A 24,000-nucleotide genomic window follows, 5' to 3' on the forward strand; every position below is an offset into this window, starting at 1 on the left:
TGAGATGCAATTTATTATTCCCAGAAATACCAGGGTAAGGGATATATTTATTCATCTGCACGGTGGATGCAAAACCATTGCCCTTCACGGAAGGGTCTTTTCCCGAATGCAATACCCGAATGGGATTTCCACACAATAACGGTGATAAGGCCGAGAGTGAGGTATGAAAGTTGTACTGGAGGGCTGCGCATGGAATTTCTCGAGCTTCGACGATGCTGCCTTGAAAATTAATCCACAGGGTCCCGCTTGCCAGGCAGGCCACGACAAGTCTGGCAGGGGCCCAGGGAATTTGAAAGGGTTCTGGAAGAAATCCGCCCCTTAATCTCGCCTGTAATTAGCTCGAGGCTTACAATCTCCCAGTGGATTCTCCCTATGACCTTGAGGAAAGAAGCATCAATGGACATTCCCAAGAGCCCCTCAATGGCCGGGACCCAAAGCAAGGACACCCAAAATCAAACGCATTCTTTTTCTATTGGATTTGGGGGCACAGGGATGAACGGGAGAGGAAGGGAACAATTAACTCGAGGCATAGTTGATTCATTCAGTGAGCTTCCCTTCTAAGAAACCCGCGAGCAATATGGATTTTCTTATCATCGGAAAAGTTCAAAGAGGACCGGGCGGGTTTGATTGAACAATATAATTTGACTCATGATGACTTTGTGCTGAGTTTGTCAGCCTCTCGTTCACTGCTCATACTTGAAGGTAAGTTATAACAAGATCACGACTCACCTGAAATTAAAGACGAACAAGCTTTACGATCAATTTGATTCATTGCAGTCAATTCATATCGGTACACACAGCTCAGCCTTCGCATGGAAAATTGCTGAAACGTCGAACCTTTCTCTGCTTTATTTATTCCGAAAGCAATGTTGTTGGAGCGGTGAATAAGGACTTTCATCGAACAAAACTTTCTTCCAAAAAAAGACAAAAGAAAAAATAAAAATTTCGAGACGGCAACTTCTAAAAGTATAGGATTTGATTTCCATGCAGGTTTAATTGAGGATTTTGATATCGATTGCCACATGTCCATGAGGGAAGATCGGATTAGAATGTGCATATAAATGTGGCATTTCACTCCAGGACCTGCCAAAGATCAGGGTTGGCAGGGAGATAGATGCTGCAAAGTGAAGCCGCCCCAAAGGGCAGGTCTGGCTGACACAGCTGAGGACACAAATTACTTCCAAGTAACTATCGTGGTGAAGCACGGCCTTGCATTCCAGAGTTGAAGGGGGGTGTTAGTGCCTACTTACCTTCTCACTGAAGATAGGGTTCCCAGTGAGGTGACTCAGCTGTTCAAATTCGAGGTGCAGCGTGCCGATCTCTGCCAGGACACTACAGCCACCTGAGGCCCAGCCCCAGTTCCTTCCCACACCCCTGATGAAAAATAAATTTCCATGTTAATCTGGAGTTAGCACTGTGACATGAATGACGTGAACATTGCCTGTGCCTCTAGTGACATAAAGGGGAAAAAAACAACAAACAAACAAAGTACATTTCAGCCTGAAAACTTCCTGGATTCACAGGTTATTCTATTATATGTCTCTTGTAAATGCATCAAATGCCATGATGGTCCATGGACCAAGATACTTGGCCTGGCATCACTTGTAAACCAGACCGGGCAGATTACCCACTCCCAGATTGGCATGAATGAGCAGCTGAGTTTTTACCAACAATACAATCTGACAGTAGTTGTCCTCAAACTAGATATTGTACTTATTTTTTCGAAGATGTACTGAATTTGAGAATCCAAATCCACAATACTGGTGCCTTTAATTGGGTTTCAACCCACGACCTTTGGGATTCCAGAACACTGCACTGAGCAATAAGCCAACTCTGCATACCCCCAACCCACAACATTTCCAAAAGGAGTGGATTTGAACTTGTGACCCAAACTCATTTGTTCCTCTTTTTTCCCACCTCTGGAACCAACTTCCACATCCTCTTCAATCTTATTCTTCCCTCCAGGTCTTCAAGACACCCGTTCACCACCATGCCAGATCACCACGATCTTTTCTACACCCGTTAAACCACCTCCACCCTGTCCCTCCCAATTTTTTTTCCTTCTGTATCCATCTTGTCCACCCCTTGCATTCTCCCCGACCCCTCATCATTACACACATCCCTTGTTTGTCCGTCTCCGTCTATTTTCTCCCTCTTCCCTGCTGTTGGCATTTCCCACCCCCTCTCTCTGCTGTTTCTGTTGTTATGTTGCGTCCTGATCCGTTCTGTGTTCTAGCTCTTCCACAAGCCTTGACTCTCTCTCTTTTCTTCTTTCGGCTGCTCCCGTTAGGGGTCGCCACAGCGGATCATCCATATGATCCGCATAGTGATTTGGCACATGTTTTACGCCGGATACCCTTCCTGACGCAACCCTGGTCGCCTCTTACGACACAGGGATCTGGTACACCTATTTTAACCGGGGTATACACCGGCCCAGTATACTGGTACTCACTTCGCCGACCTCGGAAGGATGACAGGCTGAGTCAACCCCCTGGTGTATTAATTCAGTGGCACAACGGGGCTTGAACTCAGGACCTTTTGGATCCCAAGCCGCTGCCCTACCACTGCGCCAACACCAGGCTCCACTTCCACAAGCCTTGACTATGTATACAAAAACAAACAAAGCAATAAAAAACAACACATGCATCTATTTACCAAAACAAACATCAAGCTACGTACTTTCCTCGAGATCTTTGTGCATACTCTCAAGCTCTCATAAGCCAATAAGTGTGTTAGCTTTCCTTTTGTATCCTCTCTAGCATGACAAGGTGGATACGCGATCATGTGACTGATCAAATGCCAATTGGTACATGAGAAAATTCTTTATTTATTTGTGATAGTATGTGTGCTGTATCAGAGTTATAATAGAGAATACACTAGTTATCACTCAATAGTTTCAATATCTCTCAATGCACGCCACTATATCTCAATTATTGCATCGGAACATCATACAAAGTTTGGCAAAAATAAATAAATAAATAAATAAACAAATAAATAAATAAATGAAGAAGAATTGAACTCCGGTGAGCACTTCGCAGTTCAGAAAACTTTCTCTCGCCACCCTCCGGCTCAGACGGCTGCCGTTGATGAAGATGTGTTCACACCTGAAAGCACCTTTGTTCTCGGTGCTGCTTTGACAAGTGTGCCGTGGAAGGAAGTGCCGAAGAAGGCACATTCACATTTTCCTGGAGATGTGGAGTGCGCCTTTTGAAGCTGATAACAATTTCCCTTTTTCCGGGACAGTTTTAACAACTGCTTTAGAAACAAATGCCAAATGGGCACGGGGTCGACTGGGGGTGGCAAAGGCCACATTAAGAAGTTTCACAAAGCCTGCGGTAAATCTGCTCCAAGACTGAATTAATTGCTCCTTTTACATATCTGTAGTTAAGAGGCAGAAGTACCTTACAATTACATGGTGCAAAATGAGATTCACAAGAAATGAAAAAAAGAGAGACTTTCCCATGATATGTTTCCACCTGTCAGTTGTGCTGCACCTTGCTCAAACAGGAAGAGCCGCAGTCCAAAAGAAGTCAACGACCTGCAGTTTCTAGAGGTAGGTTGGGTTTCAAATCTCACTCCAATTACTAAAATGCATTCTTTGCACCACCCAGTTAATTTGGAACACCTACCTGCAGCAGCACATATAATTACATGCTGTTGCCTGGAAAATGAAAACGTTGTGGATGTGAGAGTTTGGCTCCGCATGGTCATCTCGAGGTAGGTGTGATGTCACAGTGCTGTGTGCATGTGGAAATTCTCATTCTTTGATTCTCATTCTGATGAACCATTCTCTGTTACAGAGCATCGATGCTGCCGAAGCAATTTCTTGGCGAGGTTTATAGGAGATGGTTTGTCATTGCCTTCCCAGCAGTAGTTAGGGCAGGATTGTATAATTTGTTCATGGTTCCGGCGATAGCTCACCCAGACTTCACGATGAACACCGTGGGATCTTTAACATCCACCAACTAAAGCCAGCAGGTGAGACGTCCGGTTTAACGTCCATCCGAGGGACGGCACACACAATGATGAATCATCCTGCCTGTGAAACAACAGGATGACAGTTTATACCTGAGTCGGGACTACGAACCCAAAGCTAGACAGCTTCGTGGCGAGTGTGCGTACCTGTGGGCCATCCCTTCAGCTTAATGTAACATTAGTCCCTTTGTATTTGTCCTGCGCTGGCTTCATAAATAAATATAACACTGAAAATAATTGAGCTTCAATTAACCGTCGCCAAGAACCTGGAAATGCATGCCATTAAGAAAAGGCTAAATATTAGGGTTCAGCTGTACCACCTTCATTTTTAACAGAACATTTGCTTCAAAATAGGCAAATAAAATCACGTGGCGAGGAATAAGGTTAGCACGAAATCCAGTGCGATGGAAGAAATAAACTTAATAATGGACTTGTGACATTGAGTAATGTTTCTCAGGTCTGATTACGGTTCCCCACGTTTTCAGGTTGACCATCGCCCATGGGATGCCAGTTGGGGTGTTGAAGGCTGGCAGAAGACGCTTGCCCAGATCCACTGCCTTAGCCAGGAACACCTTTTATGGAAAATAAAGGTAGAAGGTGAATTTGATGACACACAGACACTCATAACTTCTTTTTTCAAGAATTCGTTTACCGCAAGCACTTTATACACAGCGGTGTTTTGAACACCTTGTTAAAACATTAAACATGTCAAACCATCAAGTTATTGCATTCTGTCAATAACGTTTTAAAAAAAAAAAGAAAGAAACTCCCAGTGTTTTTAAATTAAGCACATTTAGAGTCGAACACGAGGGCATTCCAAGACAGACGAGCTCAGAATATATGTATAAAAGAAGTCAAACTCAATTGGTTTAGTCCTGACTGATCATGGAAGTTTGGCTAACATTGACTGTATGGAGAGATTTCAATGTCGTTTCATTTCATGGATACAGCAGGATGGTGAATCGATCGACTAGACCAGCGAGTCATTGCCTCCCAACCCCTCCATCACAACTCTACCCATCTGCAGATGACTCCAACAAGTTTTGCTCAATGCAACTTGAAGCTCCTGAAATTTTGCACAAGTCCCCAGTTAATAAAGGGAGATGCTGTCCAGCAAAGTATTTCTCTATCAATTGAAATTGCACACTTCAAAAAAAAAAAAAATCAAAGACGCCTAGATGTAATTACACAAACTCCCCCCGATGCTTTGTACGACCTAAAAGCATGAAGCTTGGATTTGTAATCTTTCAAGGTAAATGCATCAACGAGAGCGGCAAATCCTCCAAAGTATTCTGGCACCACCCTGGGTTGAAGTTGAATATAGAATTTGCTACACAGTGGCTAAAACTGTCCAACCGTCCAAATGGGCCTCAGGGGAAAGTGTAACACAGCGAGGCTATCAAAGTCCTGTGAGTTTAATAAGAAGCAGCGAAAGAACACTTTGTTAACTTTACTCAAGGTCACAATGTGTGATTTTGGAATGGCTTAACGGTAGCTCTGGCCTGCCTCGGGCCTTTGCACATGTGCTTGCCATAAAGTGCTTAGCTGGCATTCGTTTTCCAATTGGCTCGCTTCCCTATCATCATAATCATCATAATCATCATCATCATCATCATCATCATCTGTGCACCCATTCCCAAGGCCGTCGGATGGGAGCTAAGGTTGCAAAAGCCGTAAGGTATGCCAGGCCACTTGGCCTATTACACAGCCGTAGCTCAAACCAAAGTAGGCGAGCAGAAATTTGTGCCTGGGGCAATGAGGCCTGACGCTTTTTCTTTTTCGGATCTGCTCCCAATCCAGGCCTCGGAGTCTTCGGTTTATTGCTAGGCAACGATTATTAAGACCTGCCTGAAATGGAACCATTTATTCGAAAGCTCGCATCTCAATATGAGATTTGTCAATTTTATGTGTAATCTTCAACATTCCTCGAGGATTTCCTCTTCTGCTTCCATTTCATTCCACTTCGCATCACCACCACCACCACCACCACCACCACCACCACCACCACCACCACCACCAATAAGCAGTCAACAATTAAGTACAAAAGAACGATAATAAATTACCCATCAAATTTACGCCAGTAATATACTACAATCTTATGACTGTACTGTACTGTACAAGTAAACGATGTACGATACAGCGTCATATTGACAATATCGTTAGATATTACTGGTGTAAATGCGGCCGGTAATTTACCATTGTTGTTCAAAGTGGTTCGTAAGCAGAGTCCTGGATACACAGTTACATCTCTTGCTTTACCTGCAGTAAATCCCGTGGAAAAACATGTTACATTAACCGTCATTAATGTGCTGGTGTCAACCATGCTTTGTGGTATTTATGACAGTCTTGAGAAATACATATTACAAGGAAACAGTAGAATGAAAATAACCATGATTATGTTAGAGCTTCTGCCCGAATCTTTGAGCGTGGACAGATTTCTGCAGTTATTCCAACACAGCACTTACTTTTGAAAACAGCAGGCCACTGTGTGCAGGTGCAAAAATTCCACATTTTTGCTGGCTGTTCTGCAGCATGACTCATCCCTGGTCGTAACAGTCTACTGATTGTCGTGGTCACGTCATCATTTGCATTCAAATTGAATTGACCAAACAACTGATGCGCAAGATTTTGAGCTTGCCCACTTCCCCCTCGGGGTTGTTACCCCGCGCACGCGAAGCAAAAAGCAGGTTTCAGCAACAGGTTAATTTTGTCTGTCCGTCGATAAATGTCAGTTTAAGATCGAGGAACAACTTCATTCCAATTGGGTGTTATATTTTGAGCACGAATTGGAAAACTAACCTGTAGTTTAACAGTACTTTGTCTCTGAACTTGTTTCGATCGTGCTTGCGCAGAGATAATTATATTATTCTCTCTCTGCTTGTCTGGCAGTCAAACGAAATTTAAAATCATTCCAAACGGAAACTGAGCTGTTTTTAAGGACGTCCTAAAGGACATAAACAACAAGCACGAATAACTATTGCAATGTGTTAAATAAGGTGATGGAAAAGACGCTGCATCAATGGCGGTAAACTTCTGAATTTTCTTTTTTTCTACAACATTAAAAACCTTTATTTTATTTAAATTTAATGATATATCTGAACATTGTAGAAGACAAATCGCCTTTGTGGGCACTTTCAAAACCCTTCCGTTTAGCAAAAGTGGGACAAAATATTACGGAAATTTACGTCATCACATCCAATCAAATTTGTCGCTCGGAGACCCCGCCCACGTCCTTGTTTCTTCAGACTGCGTGGGGTAAGGTGTTCTATGAACTCTCTAGTTGTTTCTAGAGAGATATATGTTTGATTAGGGTGTTTATGGCATGTGAAATTGAGAGGAAGATTTCTGTGGCAGCAAATGTCATCTTTCTGGAGAGGTGTTTACTCATCGTCATGTCAATGGAGAATCAATGCATACATCGGTGCATCCGGACACCTTTACCCGCATGATTATTCAAACATCTATTGTGGGTTTGAATACCATTTTACAGTCTTTGAAAGATCCGCTCGGCCGGTCTGCAATGCATGAGTTGGATGTAGAGGTTCTGTTCCACACTCAATGGTTTGATTCCTGTAAACAGGGCCGGATTTAGGCATGGGCAAGCTGGGCAGTTGCCCAGGGGCCTCCACAACCAGGGGGCCTCCACATATTTCATGAAAAAAAAAATTGTAAGGAAAAATGTATTTGTGAGTGCCTGAATGGTAGTTGGTAGTTAGTGGAACGGATATAAGATATTCATCTTATCTCATTCTCTATTTTATATAGAAGTTCAGATTCTTTGTTCTTGAAAAATATACTTTATGGATGACTGTAAATATGTCTTGTCACCTTTTTAGTTTTCTAAGGTAGAGTGGGCCTCCATTACTGAAGGCTGCCCAGGGGCCACCACATGTCTAAATCCGGCCCTGCCTGTAAACATCAGCTGGAGTGTCAGCTTCAATATGGTGGGAAAAGAGAAAGGAAGTTTGTTCATTATAATTATTACGTGTCAGTCCGAAAGGTTTTATTGTGCCAAAGTTTCAAGACTGATCTCTTTTATGCCAATAGTATTGTGGTTGGTGTCTTTCTATTTGGAGCCATAATTATTAATATTTTTTTTAATACATAATCGAGACTCGTGAAAGAGCGAGCTGACGGAGGATAAAAGGTTACACACTGGCAGTCAGTGACAACACACATACCCAACAAGTGCAATGAATGAACATGAGGAAAGAGGAGAGGGAAGGAAACATGGCAACTTGAAAATTAATGTGAAGCATAGGGAAGGGGAAGAGGGGAGAGAGGGTTAATTCGGATAAAAAAACAAGATCACAAGTCTAGAAGGTGGATGGCTTGAAGCGGTGGTGCACTGCCAATTCAAAGTCAGAGAAGGAAGAGCGGGATTGAACAAAGGAAGTAGGCCACACAAACAGGAGAAAACAGGAACAAAAAAGTGTATGTGAGAAGTAAACCTGGATTTTGGAATTTTCACAAGGAGGAGGTTGCTACAATAATGCATGTGACATGTAGGGGCTGAAAAGGTAGAATAAGCAAGACCTGAGGAGAGGTGGTAAAAACAAAAGTCCACCGACGTGAGTGTGATGAAAGAATGACAGGTCCTGTGTGACGGCTTCATTGTGGGAAACGATAACGATTTTGAGAGCTACATCGTGGGACACTTCAGCCTCTACGAGAGGAGATGAGATGATTATTGTTTAAGAAGTATACAAAGTGTGATCAAAAAGTTCCCAGACTAAATTTATTCTTACGAAATTAAAGGACAACACAGTTGATCAAATTTATCCCCTTCAAAGTTGTCTCCTCCTGATTGAACGCAATGATTCCAGGGGACCTGCCATTTTTGAAGCATTACGCGTACTCTTCTTTTGTGATTCCTTTCAGTTCCCGGGTCGCAATTTGGATGATTGTTGGCACATCCTGAAATCTCTTCCTCTTTAGGGTGGGTTTCAGTTATTGGAACAGAAAAAGGTCAGTTGATGGCAAATCTGATGAATATGGTGGGGATGAGTGCAATGTTGTGCTTTGCCAAAAATTATCGTGTAGAGAATGCTGAATGTGCCAGCATATTGCCGTGATGCAACATCCACGAACCTGACTCCAGTTTTTCAGGCTTCTTCCATCGAAGACTCATCGCTTCCAATGCATGCGGTAACTAGCAAACCCCTCCTCGTGAAACTGCCTAAATCCAGAACCACTGCTCACCAACACTCATTTATTCCTCTTTTTTTTTCTCACCTGTCGAACCACCTACCATACTCCATTCAATCTCATTCTTCCCTCCAAGTCCTCAAGGCAGCTGTTCACCACCATCTCAAGTCATCCCCCATCCAAAATCATGATTTCTTCGACACCTGTTAAACCCCCCTTATCCCCCACCACTCCCCAAAATTTTGCCTCTGTATCCATATTGTCCAACCTTTGCTTTCTCCCTTACCCCTCATCGTCACCTGCATCCCTTGTTTGTGTTTTCCCCTATCTCCTGCTGTTCTCTTTGTTATATCATAGCTCTTCCATGAACCTAGAGGATGCCAAAAAACAAAAAAAAGCTGAATCTCTTCCGCGTTTCAGAATGGCCAAGTAAAACCACCGATTCACCCTCTGACCTTGTGGAAAGAACTCATGGTGCACGTCACTGTCACTGTCAAAAACACAATCAACATCGTGTGCACATTTGAGCGCACCTGTTTTGCTTTCTTTGGTCGAGGTGATCACGGGGTCTTCCACTGAGATGACTGATGCTTAGTCTCATGGTTGTAGCCATAAACCCAATTCTCATCACCTGTAATGATGCTGCGCAGGAAGTTTTCATCATTCTCTGCACGATCAATGGGTTCTTGTGACACTGTAAGGTGATGTTCCATCTGTTCTGAAGTGAGAGCCCATGGGACGAACTTTGTCGAGACCGGTCTCATTCCCAAAACTTGAGTCATAATCGTTTGGTATATGCCGTAGGAGATGCCACCTTCTGCTGCCACTTCACAAATCATCGTTCTTCTGTTACCACAAATTGTGCCACAAACATGCGCAACTGATTCCTCAATGTGCGAGGTTCATGGATGGCAAGAGTCTGAATCATCATCGACAGAAGTTCGGCCACTTTTAAACCAAGCAACCCATTCAAAATGTTTTCGAATGGCTGAGAGTTTCATTCCCAAAAGCATTTATATATATATGTATATATGTATGTATGTATATATGAGCCTGGTGTTGGCGCAGTGGTTAGCGCAGCGGCTTTGGATCCAAAAGGTCCTGAGTTCAAGCCCCGTTGGGCCACTGAATTAATACACCAGGGGGTTGACTCAGCCTGTCATCCTTCTGAGGTCGGCGAAATGAGTACCAGTGTACTGGGCCGGTGTATACCCCGGTTAAAATAGGTATACCATATCCCTGTGTCGTAAGAGGCGACCAGGGTTGCGTCAGGAAGGGCATCCGGCGTAAAACATGTGCCAAATCACTATGCGGATCATACAGATGATCCGCTGTGGCGACCCCGAATGGGAGCAGCCGAAAGAAGAAGAAGAGTATATATATATATATATATATATATATATATATATATATATATATATATATATATATATATATATATATATATATATATATATATATATATATATTGTTACGGTTGTGGAAATTCGCAAACCACCATTCAGGTCCCGTAGGTGAGATATCTCTGTAAGTACATGTGTAGTTAGCCCCAAACCCGTTGTTTAGAGGGAATAAATGTGATTCATTCGGGCTGCGACGCTTTGAGATAGCCGTTTTTCTGTTCTATCTGTATTTTGAACCAACCACGCTCCAACTATCACACAACAACAACAACAACGCCAACAGCCACGATCTTTACCTTCACAACTCGCTCCCGAAAACATCGCATCACCACCATTCCAAAAGGCACCATGGCCATAAACCACCACCATAAACCCTCCACCACCTTCACCTCTCTCCTTCTGCGGCCATTCCCGCACCACCTGTGAGCACCGAGCGTCGGGCTGTCCTGGGCTCGTACAAGATACGCGCCGAGCCGCGAGTGCAAAATGCGGCCTTTCCGAGGAGAATTCGGATCAGCAATGCTACACGCCCACTTCTGATCCGTCCAATCAGCAAGCGCGGGGCGGTTTGGCCCCGCCTCCAGGCGCGTCTGTGTGGAATCGAGATATGCAAACTCTAGGATCAGGGGAGATTCACGCCCCTTTTTCTCCGTCCAATGGACGAGCATGACTCCGCCCCCGAGCTCATCCGGATCCGGAAATTTGCATATGGGTTCTCCTGCCGGCCTATAAAGCACCGAGCGCAAGGCGAATCGGGGCAGAGTCAGTTTGGAAGAGCGGAGTGGAGTCGGGAGGCAAGGGCGTCCCGGTGCTTTTCGGCAGTCGGCTGAGGAGAATTGGGGGAAGAGTCCGAGGAGCTTGGGTCCGAGGCAAGGAAGACGGCGGTCGGCGACGAGGTCGCGGTGGAATCGCTCGTCACGGGACTCAAGCAAGCCAGCTATACTCTTTCCCCAGAGCATCAACAATTCCCCCCCCCCTTTTTCCCCCGCGCTGAGATAATGCGAAAAGGGGGCCCCGTTCCCACCCCACTCCAAGCGGTGCCAACGAAACCCGCGAAGGAGCACGAAGATGGAGCACCGCCGCGCTGCCACATTTGCGGCTCATCACGAAGACGCGGGTAGGACCCACCCGGTTTCGCGGACCTGACCGCTCTTTCAGGTCCCACACAAATATTGGCCCACAGGCCCCATCTGCCCCCTTCTCTTTGAGGGTGGCCTTTTCTTTTGCTTTTGAGTAAATGTGTGTCGGCGCCATCTGTGAAGTAAAACTGTTTAAGTGTTGCCGTGTGCTCGCGTAGCTCGTTAGTATCTCTGCGTCATTGTTTCTTTTGTAGCATTTGATATATATATATATATATATATATATATATATATATATATATATATATATATATATATATATATATATATGTGTGTGTGTATATACACGAGGTGTGTTCAAAAAGTATCCAACCTTAATTTTTCGTGCGTAAACAAATGAAGCTAGGGAGGCGTGGTTTGGTGCACGTATGTAGGTGATCCTAATCCGTATGCGTGAATATTTTCTCGCCTGCAGAAGCTGTCAGTCGCCGACAGACCGCCGATGAGTGAGGAAGTGTAAGTGAGCGCTGTCGGATTTTCGTTTTTGACAAAATGGCGGAAAAAACTTGAACAACGCTACTGCATCAAATTTTGTTTAAAGCTTGGCGGTTCCCAAGTGGAAATGATCCGCAAGATTCAACAGGCCTTCGGGAACGAAGCAATGGGCACCACACAGATAAAAGAGTGGTACAACCGCTTCAAAGATGGTCGCACATCAGTGGAAAGTGAAGCACATTCTGGTAGGCCCTCAACATCCCGAAATGAGATCGTCATTGACCAAGTGAGGACCCTGCTGATGCAGGATCGTCGAATCACGATCGGAGAACTTGCAGATGAGGCGGGCATCAGCATTGGATCCGTTCATTCCATTGTGACTGAGGATTTGGGCTTAAGGAGAATCTCAGCAAAGTTCGTGCCAAAGCTGCTAACGATCGAGCAGAAGCAACTCCGTTTGGAGATCGCACAGGACATGCTGGAGACTGTTAACAGCGATCCCAACTTCTTCAACACAGTGATCACTTGTGATGAGACCACAGTGATCCGTCATTTTGTCAAAAACGAAAATCCGACGGCGCTCACTTATCGGATATCAATTTCATCAAACTTTGCAGTAATTTGAGCCTTCAATTCCTGAATGGTACGAGGCTTTTCATGATAAACAAGGTCTTTCATGAGCCCCCAAAGAAAGAAATCTGGAGGTGTAAAGGCCTTGTCACACCTTGACGATTTAGCCAGTATATGTCGACGTATGAAAAATTTGTCTAAAACGCTGGCACACGTCGAATAAGTTATGGGTAAGTTTTGTATATGTTAAGAGCACGCTGAAGCACGCTGATATACATCGTAGTATGTTGGTATACGTCGTAGTACGCCGAGCTTGTCGACAAATTTTAACATGTTGAAAATTTTTCGACGTATGCCAGCGTATGACTCACACGTTCCGCATATGCTGGCCATAAGTTGTAGGCACGTTACGTGATCGTTGACACACGTCGACACACGTTACTTGTAAGTTACTCATAAGTCGAAAGACGCCAAGTTGTTGTTGTTGTTGTTGTTGTTGTTGTTTTTTCTTCTTTTTTTTTTTCTTCGGCATGACGGTGATGTTGACACTTCGATTTCTAGTGCGGTTATAATATAATTAATAGGCTGCCGCTCAACGATTTAATCATAACCGCACTAGAAATTAAAGTGTCAACATCACTGTCATGCTGAAAAAAAAAGAAAAAAAAAAACAACAACAAAAAAAACACATGGAGTCTGGAACACTGACGGGTTCCTCCTGTGAAGCCCATTTTTATATACCAATTCCCCTAAACGCTGCCAATACGCCATTATACGGTAGCTGTAAGCTAGAAACACGTTCAGTAAGTTCTGTGGTCGTCCGGAAGACGTCAATCAAATACATCTACATACGTCAATGTGCGTTGGAGATACGTTATACATAGGTTCAAAGCACGTTACTCATAGGTTAGAAATAAGTTTCGGGTACGCTAAACATTACCTCGACGTGTTTCGACTTATGAGTAACTTACAAGTAACGTGTGTCAACGTGTGTCAACGATCGCGTAACGTGCCTACAACTTATGGCCAACGTATGCCAGCGTATGCCAATGTATGCGGAACGTGAGTCATACGTTGGCATACATCGAAAAATTTTCAACATGCTGAAAATTTGTCGACGTACTCGGCATACTACGACGTATGCCAGCATGCTTCAGCGTGCTCTTAACGTATACAAAACTTACTCATAACGTATTTGACGTGTGCCAGCGTTTTAGACAAATTTTGCATACGTCGGCATACGCTGGCAAAACGGCAAGATGTGACAGCGGCTTAAGGTCTGGGGAGCGTGCTGGCCACTCGGTCAGACCGCGGCGGCCGATCCACTCTCTGGGAAAGTTTTCATCAAGCCACTGACGAACATAACATCCATCATGAGGTGGAGCTCCATCATGCTGGAAATAACAGTCCTGATCTTGTACCCTGGGCCAAAAGAAGGTTTGCAGCATATCCAGGTAAATTTCTGCAGTGACAGATCCCTCAAAGAAAAAGGGTCCAATTATCCCTAATGGAGATATGGCTGCCCAAACTGTCACTCCAGGTAAATTTACCTCCTTCTCAACTGTCACTCTTGGGTTATTCACAGCCCAGTAGACAAAATTGTTTGTTAATTGTGCCATTAAGCTTCAAACATGCCTCATCTGACCACCAGATGTTGTCTAGAATTGTGTCCTCTTCGTGAAGTTTAGCTAAGAACTCTTCGCAAAATTGAAGATGGCGGTCATCATCTCCATCATGAAGGGCATGCAGTAAGCGTGTAATGTAAGGTTTACATTTTTTCTGGTGAAGGATATCGATAACACTTGATTGGCTCACTTCCAACTCTGCAGATAAACGGCGAGTTGACTTTTGTGGGCTTTGTTCCAGTCTTCTGATGGCTTCTTCAGCCTTAGCTACATTCGTTGCCGTTTTCGGACGACCGGACTTCTTTGCAGTGGCTACCGACCCTGTTGCTTCAAATTTCTCGACAATCAATCGTATGTTTCTTCCCTGAGGTGGGTTAACATCGCATTCCTGTGCCAAAGGCGTGCCGCCATCGTTGGTTGTTCATTACATTTGTAGTTATGTTTCACGGCCGCAATGCGTTGATTCATTGAAAGGTAATTCATGGTTCAATTTGGTGCTAATTCATTAACTTTCCAAACTCGCAGCAATAACCTGCAAAACAAAATCAAAAAGAAATAAATTAGGAAAATTAATAATCTGCAAGACAATTATTAACAACATGACATCCCAGAAAGAATCTGACAGCCGAAAAAACAGAAATTGGGTGCTACTTTTGACTCACAATGTATATATATATAACATTTCATAGGTTTCCGTGGTTGTCTAACTGAGTTTCACCCATGTTGCTCCTTCAAGTCAGACATTTTACATTGGGACAGAAAAATTAACAAGTCTGCACAAAACAGTGTGTCACTCAAGATTGAGACAGGATGGCGGCTTCCTGGCAGAGGTTTGAAATCAGCAAGTGTTGCCAACCATGCCACTTGTTTAATATCCCTATAGTATACTGTACTTCATTCCACTGCAATAAATTTAGTCTGGGAACCTTTTGATCAGACCTCATATTTATTCTTGTTACTATTTCGTTCAACCTTATTCCTTCATGTTCGATTTAACTTAACATGTACTTTACCTTTTCTTTCACAATTACATCATTTCTGCTGAGCTCAGACATGTAACTTCAAACTGTTACTCCAGCAGTCAACATGAGGTGCAAGACAGGTGACAGTTTGGCATCACATCTTGATGGCTGGTCATACCTGGTTGCTCTGAGCCCACAGAACAATCTTGAGAGATTTTGAGCTTAATGGGTCAAAGACTTTTTTTTCAATTCACAGACGATGGTCCAGCCAGCCAGTGCTTGTGTACTGTTTTCTAGTAAGCTGGGAGAGTTAGGATGGGGGAGAGGTGTTGCACAGCTTGAGCAGAGGTGCTAAATTTTGGGTCATTAAGATTATTTCAAAAAATTCAATGAGTAAGTAAAAGTAGTTTTTCCTCTCCTGGATTCTGTGGAATCTAAAGCTCTCAAAAATATTGGAATCTCCCTAATTGAGGCCAAGGCACAAGGTCTGTTGCTCTCACATCACAGGCAGACCAGTGGTCTCTGTTTTATTTTTCCACCTCTTCTCTAATATTGCTCCCTCTGCTATCTCAGTCTTCTGACGCTTTGTATCTACTCTCGACTCCAGGATGTACGTGTTCTTCCAGTAACCCCCTTCTGGTTGAACTTCTAAAATCAAGGCTGACTGTACACCTCAACTCCTCTATTCCTCACTTCTCCTGTGTATGGAACCACCTTCCAGAGGCTGACCTGTCTCACTCTTCCCTCAAGGACCTCAAGCAAGCAGTGCACTACTGCTATCTCATCATCTCCAATTCTGTCCCATGGTATTTATTAGCTTCATTATCCTTTCCGAACACAACCTTCTTACTTGCTAGTTTCAGAGTTTCCTTCCCTCCTCCATTTTCACTTATCTTGTCCATTTACTTCTTTGATGTTTGTCCCACCATCAGATCTATGTTGCTCTTCCATGAGCCTCACTCCTGTAAAGGAAAAAAAGAGAAGAACCACAGACTTCAAAGAAAGAGAAAAAAATCTCATACCGAACTAAAACTGTTGTGTTCAGTATATCAAATTAAATGGTCCCTATCCGTTTTTCTGATGAGTTATATTAATGATAATGGAGGTGACCGAGAATAATACAAATCAGGTTGTGGCTCATGAACATCTCTCTTTGACTTCTCCTCAGCACAGGATTTTAACTTCAATATTGCACAGGACACTTTTCCAATCCCTGAGATGTGCTTCAATAGCAGAACTGCCACAGTGGGGGTGCAGGTACAAACCCTGGCCCCAGGCACTGCCACCCTTTGCATGTCGGGGTGAGTAATATATATATATATATATATATATATATATATATATATATATATATATATATATATATATATATATATATATATATATATATACTAGCAATACCCGTGCACATGCACGGGATAGCAGTACAACATAGCTGGTAGCAGACGACAGACCGTACACGGGGAATGACAAAAATACGCATTGTGCAAAATGCAAGTGGTACTATGGAACGCCAAGACTTCACAAACATTGTCGGCATGTCCGCTAAGTGCCACAGCAATTTCATAGGGATTGTGTGACGGCGAGCCGAGTATTAAGTGTGCAAGCTTGGTATTATAATAGAGATATATGTGTAAAGATTTTTCTAACCAATGATTGACTCACTCACTCACTGATATAAATGTTTAATACTTTCAAAGTACTAGAAAGTTGAAACTTTGCATACTGATGTAACTCAAAGAGAATATGTATTGCAGGAAAATCACAAAAATTGTGCTAAATATCCATAAACGAAAATATCTGAAAACAAAAGTTAGCCAGTGCAGCCTCACTCTGCTCACGGATGGTCACATGATGAAAGACATTGGGTACATCGCATGATCTTGCATGGGCACGATTGCTCCCAAAGGGAGCAGGTGTTTCTCAGTTTTATGGTCGTACTCGCCGTGCTACCTGTTGCTTCCATGAAGAGTTTAATCATGGGAGAAACAAAAGCTAGATTAACATGATAGTACAATTAGGCTTGGTAAGGTGACAGTTGGCCAAAGCGTGCCATTGCCTGCAATCTGGCCACAAAACTGACTTGGATGGGACCTGTGTCCGAGACACGACCTCCAACAAATGACGCAGATCGATTCTGGAGACATGGCATGTCAAGAGCTGAGATGTTGGTCAAACTGGAGAGACTGTGGACATACCCACACAATACACTCCTCTGATACTAATGACAAAAAGTGGATGGTGCACAAAGATTGACAAGGTGAGAGAAAAAAAAATCAACAACACTCGATTCTTAACACCATGCCCACACATGTACAACACCAAACAGAACCTCCACTGATTACGCAACCCACACATCACCATGTCCAACCCAGACACGAAGACAGCCATGTTTGTGCCCGGGAAACACAAAAACAACAACGGACACACACAATTACTCACCCGATGCATACAACACCAGATCATGAGTGAATAAAAAGAGCGGAGCACAGCAGACCATCGATGATGCCATTGCATTTTTTGCTAAAGGACGGCACAACAAAAATACTCTTCAATAGACCTCTCATACTGAACAAAAATTTGGCGGACCGAACTGTTCATACCAAACAAGCGGACCTGAACTAAAATTAAAATGACCATTTGGACAATGGTGTGAATTTGGCTCCACGTGCTCGTTCAAAGCGCGTACTTATTCAATTATTTAAAAGCATGGGGGGATAATTTGTGAACCAAAATTAACCACACATTAATTAAAATGAGCTGGTTTAATAGCGAACGTAGTGAGCTTCATACTCAATGCATGCACATGAGAGAATAGGAAACAACAACAACAACAACAACAACACAATACCCTGGCAATTTGGAATATGTGTCGTCGGCTATGACCCTTTTGCTTCCGGTTTTTGTCATGGGGAATGATGCGTCCCGGGAGATAAAGGCATCGTCGGAGACATGAAAAACCCAAATATCAGACATGGTGTATATTTCCTCCACTGATTTTAATAAAGACAAGTCTGAAGACGACGATGGTTCACGAGCGGTATTTGATGATGTAGATTATTTCAGAAGTCAAGGATGAGACAATGTAATAATGTTTGACCAAGTTATAAAAATGATCAACATGATGTGGTACGAGTGACAGTTTATTAGCTGCAAAATGTCGAAAACCTGGTTTCGTTCAACAACTTTCAAAATTTGACCTTTGCATAATCTTTAAAGGTCAAAAAACAATGTTGTGGACATTAAAATAAGGAAACAGGATATGTGCTATAGCTTATTGGAGTTAGTTCGTCAAAGAAGGTCAAACACCCGGTTCGATTCCTACAACTTTGAAAATTTGACCTTTGTGAACTTTAAAGGTCAAAGGTCAAGGATTATGACCTTTGGTGCAAAACTTCCTCTGGAACATTCCAGGAACAATATAACGTCATATAGGCTATATGGCATTTCACACTCCTCGGATTATCCATACTTTGAAGAAATCAGCGTAAAAACAAACTTGAAGGGGGCGCCACGGGCAAGGTGTTCGAGATAGAGCAAAATGGTTTCAAGACTTTAGGTGGGGAATTACCTCAAGATTATGCATAAAAAATTTTGTCATCCGAGTTCTCAAAGTTTGGGCGGTCGTATGATTTTTATGTCAAAATTCGCAATTTTCTAAGTTGGTGGCCTTGTGACCTTGACCTTGGGACGAAAATGAAAAATTGATCTCCGTGGGGCTATGCAGGTGCCATTGGGCTAACCAAATACTGAAACCCCTGCCAGATTCGACAAACCCCTCGGAGAAGATGGATTTTTATGTTAAAATTTGCAATTTTCTAAGTTCGTGACCTTGTGACCTTGACCTTGGGACGAAAATGAAAAATCGAGCTCCGTGGGGCTATGCAGGTGCCATTGGGCTAACCAAATACCGAAACCCCTGTCAGATTGGACAAACCCCCAAGGAGAAGATGCAAATTGAAATCGGCTACCCCCTAAAAACACATGTTTTTTGGGCGTGGCTCCGCCCATAATGGGTGCACCACACCCATTCTCAGGAAAACACAACTCGATCATGATATAAACCTCCCACCAAAATGTTATCAGGATCGGATCAAAACCCACGGAGCTATGCTCGGGACAGACAGACAGACAGAAAGACATACAGACAGATAGACAGACAGACATACAGACAGACAGACATACAGACAGACAGACATACACACAACAATAATGAACAAAGTAGTCACTTATATTTTTTCGTGAACCAATATCTCCCGCATCATCAAAAAAGAATTTTTAATCATGATTTACATTATTTGATTGCTGATCCCGAATCCAGGCCGAAGTAACCGGAAATTGCTTATACAGTTGTGAACACGTTATAGGTAAAGTCAGAAACGAATGTAAGAAGAATTCTATGTTCGCTTCTAGGCTTTGCCTATTCCATATTAAAGAATAAATAGGAATGGAGAGATCAATACCAAGTAATGAAGGAACGAGATGGTGGGAAGACATGTGCTTACTCCGAATGAAACACAAACGGGCTTGCCTAGTTTTAAAAACTATTATCTTTCACACTTGGATACACACAATTTGATGGAGAAACAGGACGTGAGGCATAAATGGGAAACCATGGGTGAATGAATTACTGCCTGGGACTATCTGAGCATGTTCTGTCTCCTCTGGGCCCCAGCGCAGTGTGGCCTGCAGAAATCGCTCCCTCTGAAGCTCCGGGGGAATTATGTTTCCTCCTCAACCCCACACAGGGTTAAGTGGTGATCCTTTATCTCTGTTTTGGCCGCATGGTCGATTCCAGAACCCAAGGTACATGTTCAAACGTCGCTCTTTGAGGACCAGAACTTTTCACCTGAAGCTGAGACAATAATGTTCTTTTGTCATGCCGCGCAGCAACTGATTCTCCTTTCCGACTCACGAAAGCCAAGAACTCTGCCAAGACACAAGCAAACCAACCACCCAACAAAGTAGCACGTGCCTGGGCGAGTGACGTCACAGACCTCAAGTCGTCGTTCTCCGTTCTTCAGACTCGTCTGTTGGGCAGTTCCCTTTTCAAACAAATCTCAACATTCAAACGTTATTGGCAAAGATATGCACGAATCTATCATTGCGCGTGTGACTGGTCATGTGACACTACACAGGGTCGCGTCATGCAGAACGGGTCTACTGAACAAGCAAACAGCTCCACACTGAACTGATTACTCAAAATAGAGGAGTTAGTGGGGGGGGGGGGCAGGGTAATTAGTGAATGGAGCACACATTTCATAGTGAATAAACACATTGGGATTAAGGGGGTGACAGGGGTGCTGTCTAAACACTCAGTTTCTGGCAATGCAAAATAGGGCAATTAAACATGACAGCTGCTCAAAACACACATTAAGAAATAAACATCTAATCTAATAAAATTATCCCTTTCCCAAAGCCATTTTATCAAACACACACACACACACACACACACACACACACACACACACACACACACACACACACACACACACACACACACACACACACACACACACACACACACACACACACACACACACACACCCACACACACACACGTTGGGGATTTGGAGAAAAGACTGCTCTCAAAACAAGCTCAAGACATAACAGAATATTCCATAATGCATCATCCTGTCAACACGTTCCCATGATGGAAGTTTGCAAGATTGGATCTCACGACTGAGAATCACACATTGACAAGGACTAAACAACTCAGCAGCGAACTTGTTGTCGGGGAGTTTCGCACCTTCTACCAAAAGTTCCAGCAAGCTGCCCATCTTGTACAGAAATTATTTTTTGACAAAATGCAGAGCAATGTTGTTTTTCTTTCTAAATTACAGGTTTAATGTTCCTGCAGGTGTAAAAATGTTCCATTATGCATTTAGAACTCTTGTCAGAAGTTTGCACCAAAAATTACTTTTTACTTTTACCATGATGCAGTCTCACCACATTCAGGCGTTAATAATGCATGTCAATGCTGAGAGAGAGAGAGAGAGAGAGAGAGAGAGAGAGAGAGAGAGAGAGAGAGAGAGAGAGAGAGAGAGAGAGAGAGAGAGAGAGAGAGAGAGAGAGAGAGAGAGAGAGAGAGAGAGAGAGAGAGAGACAGAGAGAGAGAGAGAGAGAGAGAGAGAGAGAGAGAGAGAGAGAGAGAGAGAGAGAGAGAGAGAGAGAGAGAGAGAGAGAGAGAGAGAGAGAGAGAGAGAGAGAGAGAGAGAGAGAGAGAGAGAGAGAGAGAGAGAGAGAGAGAGAGAGAGAGAGACACGGACACAGAGAGACAGAGAGACACGGACACAGAGAGAAAGAGAGACACGGACACAGAGAGAAAGAGAGACACGGACACAGAGAGAAAGAGAGACACGGACACAGAGAGAAAGAGAGACACGGACACAGAGAGAAAGAGAGACACGGACACAGAGAGAAAGAGAGACACAGACACAGAGAGAAAGAGAGACACGGACACAGAGAGAAAGAGAGACACGGACACAGAGAGAGAGACAGAGAGACACAGACACAGACACAGAGAGAGAGAGAGAGACAGACAGACAGAGAGAAAGAGAGACACAGACACACAGACAGAGAGAAAGAGAGACACAGACACAAAGAGAGAAAGAGAGACACAGACACAAAGAGAGAAAGAGAGACACAGACACAAAGAGAGAAAGAGAGACACAGACACAAAGAGAGAAAGAGAGACACAGACACAAAGAGAGAAAGAGAGACACAGACACAAAGAGAGAAAGAGAGACACAGACACAAAGAGGGAAAGAGAGACACAGACACAAAGAGAGAAAGAGAGACACAGACACAAAGAGAGAAAGAGATACACAGACACAAAGAGAGAAAGAGAGACACAGACACAAAGAGAGAAAGAGAGACACAGACACAAAGAGAGAAAGAGAGAGAGGGAAAACCTGTGTTCGTGAACTTATCAGAATTGCATGAATCCATTTTATGAACTACATTTGTTGCTGTAATCTTACATCCAACCCTCCTTTTAACTATTTGATGTTATGAAGTTAAATGCACCCTTCATCAAAGTAAACAGGTTTATTATGTCCTTTTCATGACCTGAAATGTGAAAAAATTTTTTTAGAGGTCCCTTATGCCTTGTGGGATCGATGAAGATGTTCATCACCAATGGTGACAAGCAGAGCTGGCCTTTTTGATTAAGTGGTTGAAGACTTGTTTCTCTCTCAACTGACAGTATGTGTTCGATTCCCATGGAGTCTCACTCTCACCAACCCATACTTGGCAAGCACAGCTCACCATGAGCTAAGAAGGAACCTTTTCCTGCAGAGGACTGATCTAAGCCAGTTTGAGGTTTTTCTTTTTCAAGCAAAGTAGACCGTGTAATAATGTGAACGGTCGTGAGAGGTCGCATTTGTGTTGACCAGCGTTAACATAATTAGACAAACACAATAAAAGAGGACAAGTAAATAAAAATAGCAAACAATACCTACAGTACAATAAACTTTTACGCTCTGATCAATAGGGTAATGGAAATAGTTGGCAAAGATGATAGCAACGAGAAAACGAGTTTTTCTTGGCAAGGCAGGAAAGAAATCCATTATTTAGTGGTTGTGTGTCCAAACAATCAGTGCGTGCAATGCTTTGGCCTTGGTGATGTCCAAGGAAATGACCAAAATAACGAGTTTACGAATTGCTTCTTTATTATGCATAACCTAATTTATGATATGATGCAAAATCCTTTCTATTGTTTTGGCTGTCAGATAATATCTAATACAGAAAGCTCTTTCTGACCACTGACCGACTCACTCACTGACTGGTATTAATGATGGGTACCTTCCGGGTGATGTAGAAAGCTTAAATTTTGTGTGCCGATGGACATCGAAGCCGATACACCGGGAAAATCACAGAACTGTCAGACAACATCGGTCAATGAACATATAAATAAATTTTAAAAAGTAAATGAAAATAAATAAATGAAAAATCAAATGCAGGTGAGTGACCCGAGATAACCGGGAAGCACGATTCGTATGCTTACACCATATGTAAGCACACCTCACTATTATAATATACTAGATGACCCATGAACCCGTTGGGTTCCCGTTGTGACAGCGGTTAATGAAAAAAATCATTTCAAGAAAAAAAAAAAAGATAGCTCCAGCAAACTATACCGCTGAGGTTGTTTGCATTGATCAAATTCTCCTGAAGAGTACTTGACTGAATTGGGAATTGATTTTTTAATAATTTTTTCGTCGCCCGATTTGAACGAAAATTGATACTGCACACTGCAGGAGAATGGTGAGTAATGTGGCACTAAAATTTTTGCGCTATCGTTTACCGTTTTGGCTGTATTTCAGGAACATATATACATACATACATACATACATACATACGTGATGAGAGTTTTGGTAATAAATAGATAACAAACCTTATATATTACTAACCATATTACTAATGCACTAACCACTCATTGACTCATCACTGACATAAATCTTTCATACTTTTGAGGTGGGATAGAAAGCTGAAATTTTGGATGCAGATGTATGTCAAAGCCAATATCCAAGGAAAAAAAAATCACAAAAGTTGGAAAATGAAAGTCGGCCCATGTTGCCTCGCTTTGCTCATGGAGTGTCATGTGACCGAAGCAGATAGCATGTCATGTGAATTTGCATGGGCACGATCACTCCCCAGGTAACGAGCGTTTCTCTGTTTTATGGTGGTATGATTAGAGAAGTCTCTCTGGGTTTGTGTCAATTACAGACGATGTACAATG

At 43.0% G+C, this 24,000-nt stretch overlaps 1 protein-coding gene across 1 annotated transcript in view; it reads right to left on the bottom strand.

The window, feature by feature from the left end:
* The window catches only part of LOC147010667 (mannosyl-oligosaccharide 1,2-alpha-mannosidase IA-like), a 506,989-nt gene that overhangs the window by 12,227 nt on the left and 470,762 nt on the right, over positions 1-24,000 (bottom strand). The window contains exons 5-6 of the mRNA XM_085860010.1: positions 4,453-4,547; positions 1,251-1,374 (exon numbers count right to left, since the gene is read on the bottom strand). Of these exons, the coding sequence (XP_085716136.1) occupies positions 1,251-1,374; positions 4,453-4,547 (219 nt within the window). The remainder of the gene's footprint in view (positions 1-1,250; positions 1,375-4,452; positions 4,548-24,000) is intronic.

The sequence above is a fragment of the Eptatretus burgeri genome, chromosome 16, assembly GCF_056783735.1.
Source record: "Eptatretus burgeri isolate ZD-2024b chromosome 16, Ebu_testis_v1, whole genome shotgun sequence".
Classification (NCBI taxonomy): Eukaryota; Metazoa; Chordata; class Myxini; order Myxiniformes; family Myxinidae; genus Eptatretus; species Eptatretus burgeri.